General features: G+C 34.3%; 2 protein-coding genes across 3 annotated transcripts in view; one reads left to right on the top strand and one right to left on the bottom strand.

Moving 5' to 3' along the window:
- The window catches only part of dsx-c73A (doublesex cognate 73A), a 30,516-nt gene extending 20,261 nt beyond the window's left edge, over positions 1-10,255 (top strand). The window contains exons 2-5 of the mRNA XM_081994390.1: positions 7,195-7,308; positions 7,668-7,808; positions 8,828-8,981; positions 9,159-10,255. Coding sequence (XP_081850516.1) covers positions 7,195-7,308; positions 7,668-7,808; positions 8,828-8,981; positions 9,159-9,340 — 591 coding nt within the window. The 3' untranslated portion in view covers positions 9,341-10,255. The remainder of the gene's footprint in view (positions 1-7,194; positions 7,309-7,667; positions 7,809-8,827; positions 8,982-9,158) is intronic.
- The window catches only part of LOC145739062 (elongation factor-like GTPase 1), a 62,423-nt gene extending 47,089 nt beyond the window's left edge, over positions 1-15,334 (bottom strand). The window contains exons 1-4 of one of the 2 annotated variants that reach the window (XM_081994380.1): positions 15,107-15,334; positions 14,327-14,939; positions 10,320-12,359; positions 2,921-2,974 (exon numbers count right to left, since the gene is read on the bottom strand). In XM_081994380.1, the coding sequence (XP_081850506.1) occupies positions 2,921-2,974; positions 10,320-12,359; positions 14,327-14,936 (2,704 nt within the window). In that variant the 5' untranslated portion in view covers positions 14,937-14,939; positions 15,107-15,334. The remainder of the gene's footprint in view (positions 1-2,920; positions 2,975-10,319; positions 12,360-14,326; positions 14,940-15,106) is intronic. The other variant, XM_081994381.1, reaches the window with a different exon arrangement.
- Between the last annotated feature and the right edge of the window lie 220 nt (positions 15,335-15,554).

The raw sequence follows: 15,554 nt of genomic DNA, 5'->3' as shown, positions 1-15,554 counted from the left end.
ATGTGGAAATTCTGCTTCATGAAAATTAGAATTTCTATTATTTTTTAGGAATTGGCAAATGAAATGTTGCTAATTTAATTATATTAAATAAAAAGGTTGATAACTTTGGTGTGTACCATTTCACTTATCAACTTATGGGTTATTTAGTATGCAACATATTTTCGTGTTACTAAATTAATGCCTATGATACGTAGACAAGAAATGAAAGGACACAATGAAGGACACCTAGTAAAAATATATAACACCTTATTAGAGCATGACATTAAAATATATATTTTTTTCTGTAGTAGATTTATCTGTAAATATATTCACCTATGGTGATCAGTAAATAATGAGGTAGCGTGAAGGTTGTTATATTTATAGGTGGTCTTCTCAAGTTCAAATCATGACAGTCATGAAAATCATCGTTCCTCCTGAGGGCTTCCTTTCCCAACATGACAAGTTTAAATTACAGATTATTGTTAGCTGCAAGTTATTTTGAAATATAAGATGAAAATTACACGGATTGATGTCAAATAGTGACGAGTGAAATTCGTGACAGATGTGGTTTAATTGAAACATTATTGGTGTATTTAAAGGAATTCACAGTTGGTAAACGCATCCTATTAATTGGTGTCGAAAAATGTGGTTCGTGAAACTTAGTGCAGCTAATGGTGATGATTTGTTTTGATAGACAACTGCCGGATAAAACAATGCACGCTGTATCGGATACAGTTTTCATCTGGCGCCAAATTAACGGTATACTCATGAGAAACGTAACAGTGTTAATAAATAATAAATTATACGTCCACTATTTGAACAAGTATAGCAATGAGTAAGCATTTTACTAACAATATCACTGAGAAAATCTTTTTCTTTGTGAAACAATGGTCGTTACAATAAACAAATAACAACTTATTGTCAAGTAATCAAAGCATACTGATCGAGAACAGGAGAGAAAAACTGCGTCAATATTAAGTGTTGGAGTCGATTATTATTGTTGGAAGAAACCATAAAAACCTGAGCATATACACTGATAGGCAATTTACAATTTGAGACAAACATAGTAATTTTGTGGTAGCTGGAAGAAATCCACGTATAATGACAGCACATGCCTGGAGTGGTGTAGAACAAAGGAACGTGTTTATAACAAGAGCCAAAGAATAAGTATCAAATGGTGCTGCAGTTCTTACTTCGGTACAGTACCGTAGGTACCCAAAAGCGAATAATAATTCATAATTAGGGAGAAAATATTTAAAATACATTGTCATGGTGACTGTGATGTTTCAAACCCCTTAATTATTGTTTTGTTAATGTGTTTTATTTCTGAAGACTTCTATTCATTTAATTGTGTAATTAACAAATTAAAATGCTTCATATTCCTTTAGCAGTTTCTGGCGGACATCTTTTGGCGGTTTGATGTTGTAACAACGACAACCGTAGTAATTAATTGATATGGAACGTATTTACATCAGAATAATTTACTCCGAGTGTTGTTCTTCTTAAGGTCAGCGTAGGAACGGCATTAAATTAGTTAAGCCAGTAACAAGAACACCCACATTTTCCCATGCCCAAGTTGACAATATGTATATTAAAGACTTTCTTGGTAAATCTGATTTAATTACGGTATTCTATTTACCCATACCGCAAATAGATGTGAAAAGTCCTAAACCACAATCTGAACTAAATAACACGACCTGAGATGGAATCTGCAGCCAATCAATAACTCGCGATGCTATTTGTTGGATAAACATTTCAATCAAACGGATCGATCACTATCCCACGGATTGTATCGTGGGTTGTACTAATGTTATTTTTTTCGGTTCATTAAGTCTTCAAAACGTTCAGTTCAATAATTATTATCGATTACGCTACGCAATTATTCAAAACGGTTCACTTACTACTAAACTGATCCAAACTACTTCTCATGCAAATATTTACTTAAGAAACAAGGCTGACAAACGAAAGCTACATGCAAAAAAGTCGATGATAATATTTGTATTCAAATGAAAAATATTTGAGGAAGTTAACTTTTAGCGGCTAAATGGACTAGAACTAAACTTCTCGGGCAAATATTAACATAAGGAGTCAGGAGACTTCGTGTTCAAACAACTTATTAAGGATGCTGTATGTAAATGTACTGAAATGGCTTGCCCAAAAGGCAACTACAACGTTAAGATGTGTCCAAATTAGGCAATGCTTTTACACCACAGAGATTGCATTAAAGTACCGCCTGACTATATACTGCATAAGATTTATAACTCGGTTTTACTATTATTAAACTTGTTATGTAGGTATATAGGTAATGATCAATATGGAAACAATTGAGTGACAAGTGATGCTCTTACCTAGATGCATGACCTGATCAACAAGTTGATTTGCCTTTTTAGGAATTAAAATCCTCATTATTATATAAAAAAAATTCATCGTTTTGATTTCTCATTAAGAAAATGTTATTATGTTATTATTCTCCCTTAGTTGAAGTAAAAGTTAAAATTTAGAAAAGGAAAGTGGAGCAAAGTTCCAAGCTTTATTCTATACCAAAAATCAACGTAAATTAAGATGACGTCACAAATTTCAAAAGTTTGAGAGTTCTCAGTTCAGATTGATAATTTGGTAAAAAAAAGTTACAGAGTGACAATTTAGTATAAATAATGATCATATTTAAATCAGAATATTTTAAATTTAGTCCCAAAAACACACTTCGTTTAAGTAGTGGGAAAAGTGCAACACTTTTGCCATCCAGACCACTATGCAATCGTTAGAAAGAAGTGACGTCATACAAATTTTGTTTAATTTTAGGTATACTTAATCATCTACACAGTAAACAATTGCCAAAAAATAATAAGTATTATTATTAGAAATTGTTTTACTGATAGATACCAAAATAGAAAAAAATTTAGGCAGAAAGATAATTTTAAAATATACTTGTTGAACATACCTGAAAGGTCGTGCACACGAGGTCTGATCTTCCTTTTAAAATTTTGACTGGGATCTGCAAAATTAATAACGATGTACTTAATCTGTATGTGCAAGGGTTCTCAACAGGTTCTAAAAAAGTTCGGAACCGTAAACGAGAATTTCGTGAAAGGATAGTTCCAGAAGTAAAAGAAAAGAAAACGTAAATAACCTGAAAATCACTTAGATTCCTGTGGTACTGTTACTAAAAATTAAATAACCCTCAAATTGTAAGAGATTCAGTTTGATTTCTGTTTGTCCTGTTAAGATAAGCGTATTATGTTCCATCTATAGTTTGTAATGTTAGCTTGCTGTTTTGACTTTATGAAAATGTACTAATTTTACTTTACACAGTTTATTTATGGTATTTTAGAAAATGTCCAACTGACATGACAAAAAGTACCAATAAAAACTTACTCTCACATTAATCTATTACTCACAAAAATATAACTTAGGCAAAATAGTTTAACGGATTTTTGGTAAAACACAGAGGAAGCGGGTTTTTTCGATCAGTGACTTAAACACAGTTACTTCTCAAAAGTGTAAAAAAACTATAATTTTCGTTAAAGGTACGGTTCGCTGTGGTTACTGACTGAGTGTTATAAGCGATTAATTTAATGCCTTTTAAATGCTTTCGGTGTCAAACCGGTAATTACCGTATAAACATATAAAATATTGCCCGCTAGTTTCAAAGTCGCAGTAGCAACGGTATAGCACTTATTAGTAACGTTTATAATGGAATTTAAACCAGAACACGTACCGACAACACTCTTGCGTTTTTTGTTACATCACTTGTTATTAATTTTCTGATCATTGCCAATAAGGCTAGTTAAAAATGAAGAATTTATTTTAAAAATAATTCATGCCAGTAGGTTAAACTTGTAAATTGTCTTAGCAAATATATAATAGAAATTATTTACATAATTTCAGTTCCGAATAGTTACTTAGGAAATGCATTCTCTGTCACGAGTACTCTTAACTTCACCTCGTTTAGCTTTGTTGGTGTTTTGTGTGTGCAGGAAGAACCCTGCAAACAAACAAGGCTTGTTGCTAAAGGTTTATTTTTAATGACTTGTTCCAAGTTTAAGTGTGCAAAACAGTTTTAACTGTTATTTAACAGGGCCTTATTGATTCATTTTGCCAACATCTTACTGCACAATCTGTTTTGCTTGAAATTACACACAATCTTATTATGTACGTATAATCACATCGAGAGTATTATCGACACGAAGCTGCGCTAGCTCCATTAGTTACAATTTTTTTTTCATTCCCCATCTGGTCTATCTTGTCTATCCTGTTACATAACGTCTTCCACTATAAGCTGTTGCATAATCAGTACTTGTAAATATTAATGTGTACTGGGAGTATTAAGTCATATAGTTATTTTAATAGAATTAAGTTGCAGTTAATTCCAAAGCTTTAATGACAGTTTCCTAGTTTCCGCAATTTTTGCATTCGCTTTTATTACTTCCTCAACCTTAACTGTATTCTGATAATGTGCTTCAGTAGTGAAAAATAAAGGAAAGTTAATTATGCTCTTCGGTAGTAAAATTGATTTGTCATTAAAAGTAGTCTAATGGCTAATTTCGTAAAATAAATCGATATTCCTGCTGTTGAAAATGCTTTTAACCTAAGCACTTGCTGTTTCCCACCTGTAATTATTTTGAACCAAATTTCAGAAAGTTTTTTACAGGTTTAATAAGTTTATACAGGATATTGAAGTCACCAAATAGTCAAGTGACTAGAGAAGGGGGACTAGCAGCAGATACGACACATGTGAGAAAAACCGATCTTCTATAACGACTGATAATAAATAAAACCTATTACAATCTAATAACTTCTCTTTGGCAGTCCACTATAGATTTATCTAGTAATTGCAAGATTAATAACCCAATAAAAGCCAGTAAAGGATGTCACTGCTAACAAAAATTGGCGCGATTAGAAGAAACATTTTCCATCATGAACCCACTTACAACAAATAACGAGTCATTATAGCAAACATCAAACATATGCTACACCAAAAGCAATTCAGCAGAGTGAAGTAGGACGAAAGAAATTAATAACAACACTCTTGAGAGCGAGAGCTACTAGGTCATGTTATTTATATATCTTGACCTACCCTACGCCAAAAAATTGTGCGCACCAATAACATACACACCCATAGATGAGTTGTTTCGTAATTGTACGGAAGATGTATGGGTTTCACTTATTCGGTAAATTGTACAGTTAGTAAAAGACAAGCTGTGTTGATATTGTTTACAATCGCAAAAATAATCGTGGTTGATTAAAGAGCAGTCTTTTTTATATTTTAAAAGCTTGAGATTATACTATAAGCAAGCATATGTTGCACGTATGGGTAAATTGCCTCAACCCAGTTTCGGTCGTTGCATGGCTGGATGGTCTTAAGATAGGCTGAGTTCCCAAACAGCACAAAAGAAGAGATGGAAAATGCGAGCCTGCAGCAAATCGAAAATCAGTAGACGAATGGCGTAACCCCAATATACATATTTGGGCGAGGTTAAAGAACACACCGCAATATAGCATCATTAAAATTCTGTTAGTGATTTGCATCACCATAATGGTGATTTTTGATGTTCCTTGACACAGTACCGTAGGTAGCACACATTGCGGAAGGCAGATTTATTTTACTTAAAATAGATTAGTGTGTTTGTATACGTGAAATATTTCGGTCGTGCACCTGAGATTTCTGGTTGCATTGTTAGTTGGTTTACAAGAATGAGTAAGTAAATGGTGGCTTTTCAGAAAATGGTAAGCAACAATAGAAGGCCGCCTTTATGGTCCTTATTTAACAACACCATAAAAAAAAACTTGTTCTAGTCTTGACCTTTTCACAACCAATATCCAAATATAAAGATAACACAGAAGATGAAAAAATGACCAACAAATTTTGGATTCTCTCTGTGAGGACAAGACTAACATAAACCATATTTCATGAGATAGCAATCATATTAAAACGACCATGCTGAAAAAAGTTGCTGGTCGTAAACTGATCATACAAATCGAATAACACATAAAGCATTGTGATTTTCTGATGCAACTAAAACAGCTGAATCACCATGAGAAACTGCAAACGTCATACTTCGGACATAAAAATGAATATTGACTTTGTAAAACCGTGCAATATTGGATAGTTGCTACAGTCTGCAGCAACTACAAATAAAGAAGTGGAAGATAAACTTTCCGCAGAAGTGAAAATAGCGAAACAAAACCAAGATAGTCGGGGCTGGGAACATCTTGAAACAGCAATGATCTATAAAAGGCGCCGACCGAACAACGATGAGTCGTGACTGTTCGGCCTTGACACTGGGTTAGTTTTGTTCGATTCTATGATAGCCCTCAGGGGTGCTACATATGCACTTTGGTATGGTACCAGGTCAAGCTGACAACCATCTTAATGTAGTGCGCCGTAATCGATGGTCTCTATCGATTTATATGCACCACGGCGCACGAAGGCGAAGTGTTAACTCCATTTTTCTTCAGGACTGTTTTAAATAACTACTATCTCGATGTCCTTTCGCTCCTACACCGAGAACATGACAGGAAGCAATTATATACCTGAAAGTGTTTAACGGAATGAAGAAAAACCAGAGCAGGAACTGAAAATCTCTCGAGTGCGTTAGGAAAATGGAAGCAACAAATTGCGTAATTACATCACCGGGTAATAGAGCACTAAAGTTTTATACGCCTTAGAACGGATTTCTGCATTATGGAAATTACACGGAGGTAACATTAGGGAGAACGCCAACGTTGTAATTTGAAACTTTTTTTCAAGTTAAGTGCTTTAAACATACAGAAGCATCTTTATTAATAACTGACTTTCTATAAAATCCCTATACTTAACAATGAGGAACCCTCGTTCATAATAAGCTTTTGAGCTTTAATTTAAATTTAAATTCCTAACAGGAACTATGCTAAACAACTATCACTATGATTAACTTGTAATAAGCAATGTTCTAGCAACCTGCAGACCGTCAAGAACTTAAATAAATCTTTTACTGACACGTGCAGACACGAAACGGTTAAGTCTTAAATTGTGTTTCCATTTACTGTGCTATCTTAAACCAATAAATAACACCCGCCAATAGAAGAAAATGTTCCATAAATTTGAATACATATAATGGCAATGTATTTCTCTTGGCAGTTGCAATAAATAGGTTTAATGCAGTATACTGCTAACTTCGTATATTTTTAAAATGTCCTATCAAGTAGTGATAACGTGTTTTTTTTTTGTTTCAGAATTTACTGCCCCTGCCTGCTGGAGCTGGTGCTGCTTTAGTAAAACCCACCAAGTACCACTACTATCCACACAACCAACACATTTACCTGTTGCCAGAGTGCGCAATTCAACAGGTAAACTTAATGAGAAAAAAAAGTTGTTTGTGATAACATATGCACCAAAATGTTGTCAAGCTGATAAGTCACATGTTGATAACATTCACCAAATTGGGTTTAAGCTGGATTAACAAGCCAAATGATTTGACATGGTAATCTTTTGATACGCATATGTGTTACACATCATGGAAAAAAAATTAAAAATAGATCAAATTTTGGTGCACAATATACAAGATGTCCTATAGACAACTAGTTTCAGCTAAAAGAGTTCAAAATCACATATTTAAATTTTGACATATTCCTTATGCACCAAACTTGTCTATTCTCCACTTTTCACTTTCAGAACAACCTATCATGTGTTAATCACAATATTTTAGGTGTGCAATGCAGTGTACGTGAGACTGAACTGGACTCAACCATTATGCGCTTGTCCATCGAGATACCGGGATCCATGTTCAGCATCTTTAAACTCAGACGACCTTCATACCACCGAGCTAAGCATTAATAAAAAATCGAGGGTAAGCAGGCCGTAAAGTACTTTTACAACTCCACTAAACAACCCATACGCATTTCCCGATAAGAATCCTATCCAACATTACTTGGCACGATGTAAAGGTATGCAATTATCTGGTGCCTGTCGAATTAAAGTACTGTCATAAAAAATTGCTAAAGGGCAAACGATGATATAAACGATAATGGTTTCCATGTTAATTGTAAAGCTCAATCAGAGCCGGTTTCACTTCTGTCTCACGCTTTTTGCACTCTTCTTCAGCCTCATCATCAATTTGTATAGTTAGATAAGTTAACCGACGTGTTGTACTAGAAAATCATCTTTAGAGTACTCTCTAAAAGTACAATGGTTTCACTTTTTCGCATTTAATTTCTTATGAAGGTGTAAAATTAAGAATGGCACAAGAAGTGATTTCTAGATCACTTCGCGGAAATCATTAAAGATGCTTCAGCAGTGAAATGCACTTAACTTTATTGCAGTATTGCCTAACCTTCCGGACATGTGGTGGTTAGGAGACAGAATATTAACTTGAAACGAGATCTTGAATTCATTATGTTAATCGGGACTTTTACTGTTCATGAAAGTGATATAAGAATAGTATCCAACTAAAGTCTATACATAGGCAATTATTGAAGAAACTATAATATAAAAAATTCAAATTCTACAACTTTGATTAAAATTGTATCATCTGCATAAATAACAATTGCAAGATAGCCTCGGGCTTGAATTCTGAAATAATGTATTATGCATTCCAATTACTCATTTAAGAACGTACTCCATTTACCTTGAGGGTTTATGCAGAAACAAACATACATACAACCAAGCGTTTTTTTTTGGAAAAAGTGCAAAAAAGAAACCAATTACTAAATTTGATGAACTTTAAAAATCCATTTTTCTACAAGGTGCAACATAAAGCCAGAAAAAACAAAACTAAATGGTGAAGACTGTGTTGTTGAATAAATTTCCCACAAAGTTGCTTCTTTAAATTTTTATAGATTCATTATGTAATAAATATTTACTTTTTAGAAGGCTATAACTCTGGTAAAAACTTGTGAACCAACCAGTGAAATGAGGATATGCAGAGCACCAAGGGATTGGTCCCTTCTGGCCCTTCAAAACATTAGGACTGGAAAATCGCATTACTTGGTTATCTGCAGATGTCCAGACAGCAGTACGTTAGGTTAGTATAGAAACTAGAAACTATACTGGGTGTCCCAGCTTGTATGAGTAAAACAAAAAACATTTTAAGATTTGGTGTCTCATATTAGTTCATGGGAGGATTGAATAGAAAAGTTGGTCAAGTTGCATAGTTTAAAAATGTTACTATACTAGATGGTTCAAAAAACATTTTTTGCAGAGGGTCCAATGTCCCACGACCAACCAACTTATGCTAGCGTGCCTGGCATACGAGTATACGGAATGATGTGCGTAGACATTAAACGTAGGGGCAGACCTTTGAGAACTACACGGAGTTTGGACCTTCCCCCATTCCCCTGGCAAAAAGCCCGAGAACTTGCAGAATCAGCATTATGGGATTAATCGAATTCAGTATATGCTAAAGCAATTAGTTTATATGTGATTACAAGAAGTCTATTTAAATCTGATTGAATATTTATATCTATTTAATCACGAAAGCTATTTATTAAGTTCGTTTAAGATAATTTTCGTCCAGTTTTCATAGCGCAATTAGTAGTGTAGTAGTTAGTATACGAGCATACAGGGTGCATGTGTTATAAAGTGTCACGATATTGTTTTAATTAGAATGAAATTTAAAACTCCTAATATGCTACAAAGAGATGCATTTTAGATGAGTTAATTGAAAATAAAAAATCTAACAAGTATCGTTTTATGTATTTTCCTCAATCAAAATAAATCTCTATTGTAGCATACTTTGGTACCAATACACCGTAAGTCATTTGAATGGTTTAAAATCTAACCACACCTTTAAGACTTCATTATTAAAAAAAAAAACACTTTAAAAACATTACCCTGTATTCAACTTCAGCAATGTTAAAGCGATCTTATGATCTGTTAGGTTGATACCTCTGCTTGTTGATAACTTTCAACTTGCTGACCTAGCAAACAGTGCTGGAAAATTCACTGTGCTGTACCTAGATCGGTAGATAAATAAGTTAGCCTAAAATACAGTCTAAATAAGTAGTTAAAGTTGAGTATAGTAAGATAAATAGAAGTTGTAAGATAAAAGTTAAACTGTTCTTGGCCATATTTAAAATTCGTTTTTGGCAAATATACACAACAGGTAAAATAAGTCCAATTTAAATTTATGTTCACGACAGTTTTAAATATGGCTAAAATTTAGGGATTTTTTTTCATCCATATAAACAAAATACAAAGGCTAAAGGAATACCTAATAATGCCTAGAGAATTTACTTGGATACCAGGAAGTACTTGTATATATTATGCACGCAGTAAATCAATAAACCATTAGAAGAATATTAAAAGTATTTCTGTACCACCCAAAATCCCAAATTACAAAAAAAGAAACGCAAAAACTTACCCAAAATAGCTGGAACTACCCGGATACTGGTGGTGAATATAGGTTCCATTAGTCGCACTTCGGTGGCTAGGAAAGCATCGTTAAAAGTATTGTACGCAGCTCCTTCTTCAGCAGCAATCAACTGGGGGCTAAACTCCTCCAAACATAGGTTTCCAACCAATTTTAAATTGTCTACTATCACAGCGCAGTTTGTCACGGGTTCGTTACATATAGGTCCAGCCTTAAGGAAATTTTGAAAAGCATTTCGAAACTGCTGATCCAATAAGCAATTTCGGTGAGTCATGTTCAGTTCCAGAAATATGTTTTGAGAATAATTCTTTGTGTTGTTAATAAGCAAGTTGGGGCAATCCGGCATTTTACCCACGCTCCAGATTTTATCGTAAAAGTTTGCCCATCCGGTTCCTACTTCTTCACAAGCCGTCTTAAGTTGAGATTTTAGGTGTTCTATAGCTTTATTGGTCCTTTGGCTTTTAAAGACTTTTGGTTTCGGGGGTGGTGCTCTAGTTACCATGTTCAGTAAACAATAACGTTTCATTAAATCAATAAAGCCATATTGTTCATGTTCTTCAATCGTAGTAAGCAATTCGTGGTTCTTACTGATCATTTCGGCCAGTGGTGAAGGTAATGAAACCACTTTTACCGACATGACGATTTGTTCGGTTCGGAGGCGTTTATCTTTCCTCGACTCAAAAAATTTACTAAGAACAGTTTCTCTGAATGCGACCATAGGTGATGACACATTGAATTTAACTTTAGCAAATTTCATTTTTAGATCTTCCATACACTTTTCCAAGTGAACATCTCCAGCAGTAAGAAGAATTAATTCACCAGTTTCCTGAAGCATTACTTGTACGCCCGAGTCCGTCTGGCTTAACAGTTTTAATCCATGGCGTAAAATTGGTAGATGTTTTGGATCGACTGGTTCAATAGCATAGCGAACAACGGGGAGCAGAACCTGTTGCTCAACCAACGGCACTACATTTAACTGAGTGGATAATGTCGCGGTTCGAATTACGCCAGTGTGGACGCCGTCAATACCACAAATGTTTCCAGCAGGCACACAATCCGTCTCAATCAAATCCTTTCCAACTAAAATATACAGTTTTTTTATTGTGATTGTACTGACACTTCTATTAGTTGCAACAAAAGCATCAGCATTTTCTGCTAGTTTTGATTCATCCGGCAAATAGTCCTTCGTCAAAGCATATATTTGTTGGCCTATTCGTAACGATCCGACAAACACCCTTGTCAGACCGATAATAACTATTTCATCTTCAATTAATTTAATCTTCTCTTCATCGGTCGTAGATGACGAGGAACATGCTTGGTCAGTTGATTGTTCCGTAGGCATAGCGCGATGCGCCGATGAAACTATGGGTCTAGGTCGACGCACCTGATGACTGACGTTAATAGCCTCCTTTTCCAAAACCAGCTTATCAACCGAAAATAGCTTTGAAACGTAGCAATAGGTTGGACTGTCTATATCAAATCGTTTAAGGTAGGGCATAAAGCTCTCTACACATGAATTTAAGTAGGTGTCTTCTAGGTGTTTGTTCGCGTTTAGTAAGTACTGAATTCTGGTGTCATTTATCTCTTTAGGTGAGGGAATCACATTTAACGTTTGAAGATATACTTTTTTTGCAAGTGGACTCCAAGTAGACAGAAGTAATTTCACTTGTTGCCTAGCATTGGTCGTGAACAGCATTTCTCTCGTTGGATCCGTTATTTTCAGGGTCTTCAATATTTTAGGTAGTTCGGTTTTATCCATCTTTATAGCAATCGTCTGATAGATGTGGAGAATACTGCGAAGACAAAACTGTGAAAATATGTTCGTCTTTTGTTTTGTGACGGCTCCAGACTTGACGTTGCCTTGCGAGTCCACCCAAAAATCAAAATTCCACATTTTGTTGTTAAGGGTCTCTACAGTCTCATTTTTTACTTTATCAATTATCATGCGGCAAATGTCTTTGGTTGTGAAACCCCATCCATCAGATGCACTGGCAAAAATTACATTGCCTGTGTCTGGACTGAACAGCAACCCTGAAATTTAGTAAGTGAATATTACTTGTAATTCCAGTTGTTGCAGAAGAGAAAACCTGACAAACAATATTTTTTAAGACTAACCGTCATTTATATTTTAATTTAGTGCCATTAAAATACAAGAATGTATTGATATACAGAGTGATGTAAACTTTTTTTAGATAAAAACTTATCAAAGTATCATTTAACATATATAAGAGCAAGAACCGAGAGTTCTAAAATTAGAGGCATGCGTATTGACCAATTTAGTTTGATCAAAGTAAATCTAAACTATCATCCTATCAATCAATTGGAAACCCAGCCAATCCCGCTATATTCACCACAGAATCGTTTGGTATATCCTTGTTTTAAAGATTTAAGTATAATACTCTAGTTTTATATTATACAAAATTGACAAAACGTAAAAATGCAGAACAGGAACTCCAATGACGGTTTTAGATTATTTTGAATACAGAGCCGGGCAGTAGCTAGCTACTAATTAGTTAAGCTACTGACTACAATTTGGTTAGTTTGTAGTTGTATTCTAGTTACTTTTTCAAATAAGTAGCTGTAGCTGTAGCTTTCTGCATTGTGGCATTGGTATTCATAAAGCTACATTTGAAGTAACTTAAGTTACTGAAGTTGAGCTACTAAAAGTAGCTTCAGCTACATAATTAATTTAAGTTTTTTTCATATTTCAAATAGTATACTTTAACAAAATAAGATAAATAAGACATAACTATTTTAAAAGATACAATTCTCACAACTATTAAGTTGATTAGAAATTTGGTTATACATACAGGGTAACCCAGTGGTTGGTGAAAGTCAATAGAATGACCAGCAAAATAGACCAATACTCACTCCTGGGTCACCCTGTATTATACTATAATTTGTAACAAGTAACTAGATTAAACCAACTAGTAGCTTTAGTTACTTTGTAGCTTTACTACTTTTTTCAGAAAGTAGCTATCCAAATTGTAGCTTGAATAATAGAATAATAATGTAGCTTGTAATTGTAGCTAACTACTTTATTTCAGTAGCTTGCTAGGTTCTGTTTGAATATCAAAATATAGCTGGCAACACTGTAAAGACAAAGTAGAACCAACCTTTTATTGACAAGATGGCTAATCAAATGCATTTCAACTTAAACTTTAACAAAGATCAAGTGATTTTAACTAAAAAAAGAGTTCAGAGTTTTTGTGACTGTCTTGAAAAGAAAAAAGAATACAGCTTAGTAATTACCCTGAAGAGGGGTGGCTCATGTCATATTTACAAAAAAGCTGATTATTTAGGCCTAATTTATGATACTCAATTTTCAATGGCTTGCATTAGGAGTGTTACAAGTGAACACACCCCAAGTACTGATGATAAAGAGGTGGAAAGAAGCCACAAAATCTTAATAAATTAGGAGAGGGGCTAAGCAGGTAGAAAATAGAAAAAAGTCTGGCCTCTTGAGTATCTCTTTTGCCCTAGTAAGTAAGTTATTATCTGAATAGTAATGATTGAAGGGAGACTTTTCAGTGGTATAAAACGTGGTGATTTCTGAACAAAAACAGGTGAATAAAAGAAACCAATCAGTGAGTAAAAAGCTTTTTCAAACATGTATTGAATTTTTTTGATCAATGGGTAAAACCCACCAAGATATACAGAGTAGAGACTTTTTGTGTTTGTTCCATAACACAAAAAAATCTTTTGTAAGACTTCAAAATTGTGCACTGGTTTTTGTGTAATGAAACAAACTTAATAAGGCTCAGCATAATTGAAAAAAATCAATAATTGTAATAATACATCATATAATAGGATTCTTCTTTCAAAGAAAATTCTACAGGAGAGCAAAATACGTACACTTTTTCAAACCCAACCTGCAAATAACTACTAATCCTTTGCAAGTTTCAAAATTTCTCAAATACCAAAAAAAGTCAAAACAAAACAAAAATAACCATTTTGAAAATTCATTAAAAACATTTGATTGTCAATAGTTAGCTTACCAGTATCTTCAATGTCCACTTCATCATTAGTAAATCCATACTGGTAGGCTTCAGCAACAACCACATTGCAGTCTTCAATAATTTTAGTCACATTCTGGAAAATTGTGTCAATATCCTGGAACAGCTCCATAATCAAGCGATCAAGTTTGTTTATGACCAGTATCATTTTCAGGTGCTCCTGGTAAGCATGTTTGATAGCCTCTCGAGTCTGAGCACAAACTCCTTCTGCTGCATCGACCACAATTAGAGCCCCATCACATAACCTAATTGCTGCTCCAACTTCAGAGGAAAAGTCGATATGGCCGGGGGTGTCAATCAGGTTAAACAAAAGTTTTCTATTTTTGTCTAGTTCTTCATCATAAGTTAAGTTTAATAGTGAAACACAGCTACATTTCATAGTAATCCCACGAGCTTGCTCATCAGGGCGGCTATCAAGATATCTTATAGTTCCTGCTAGTCTTTTACTGACAATAAGATTTGTGGCAAGTAATAAGTCAGCAATCGTAGTTTTTCCGTGATCTACGTGCGCTAGGATACAGACATTTCTTATACATTGCCTATCTGCCATGCATGCTCTTAGTTCTTCATAAGTAGGTTTGAACGACTCCATGATCTATGAAATGAAAATACTGAGTATCTACATGTACACTCAAAACCCCTAAATAGGGTTTTTTTTAAGAAAAAGTTATTTAAAGTACAAAAGTTTTGAAATTGGCGGCTAAATAACTAGCGAAAAACGCAAAGATGTGCAACTTATAACAGGGCGAAAGCGTCACTTACCCTGGCGTGTTGTGGATAATGCTCAAAACAGTAAAACGTTAATTAAAAGAACGTACACTTAGCAAAAACAATCAAATGTTTAAATTAATTCAAATTGAAAATTTTAAAACAACCAAATTAACCTCACTATAAAATAGACTCTCCTGAGCATGCGTTACCAGTGTCAAGAGAAAAAGGAACCACAAAATGGCCGCTCGTCCGTTCGAAAAGGATCCTTCCCAAACGATCACACGCTAAGAGGAGGGAGTATGATGACACTAGTGACAGTTGTCTAATATACTTCAACCTTTCAATGTGTATGACGTCAAAATTGTAATAAATAATTAAAAATTAAAACCAGATATTTACTATTGAAGCGATAATTTGAACTAGAACATTCAAACATCAAACAGCCTTCATCCTGTTCTCTAAGGAATATGCTAGGTGTACAGTTTGAATATCATCATTT

This window comes from Ips typographus, linkage group LG16 (assembly GCF_016097725.1).
Source record: "Ips typographus isolate SLU linkage group LG16, UJ_Ityp_2.0, whole genome shotgun sequence".
NCBI lineage: Eukaryota > Metazoa > Arthropoda > Insecta > Coleoptera > Curculionidae > Ips > Ips typographus.
This window is presented reverse-complemented; position numbering and strand designations above follow the sequence as displayed.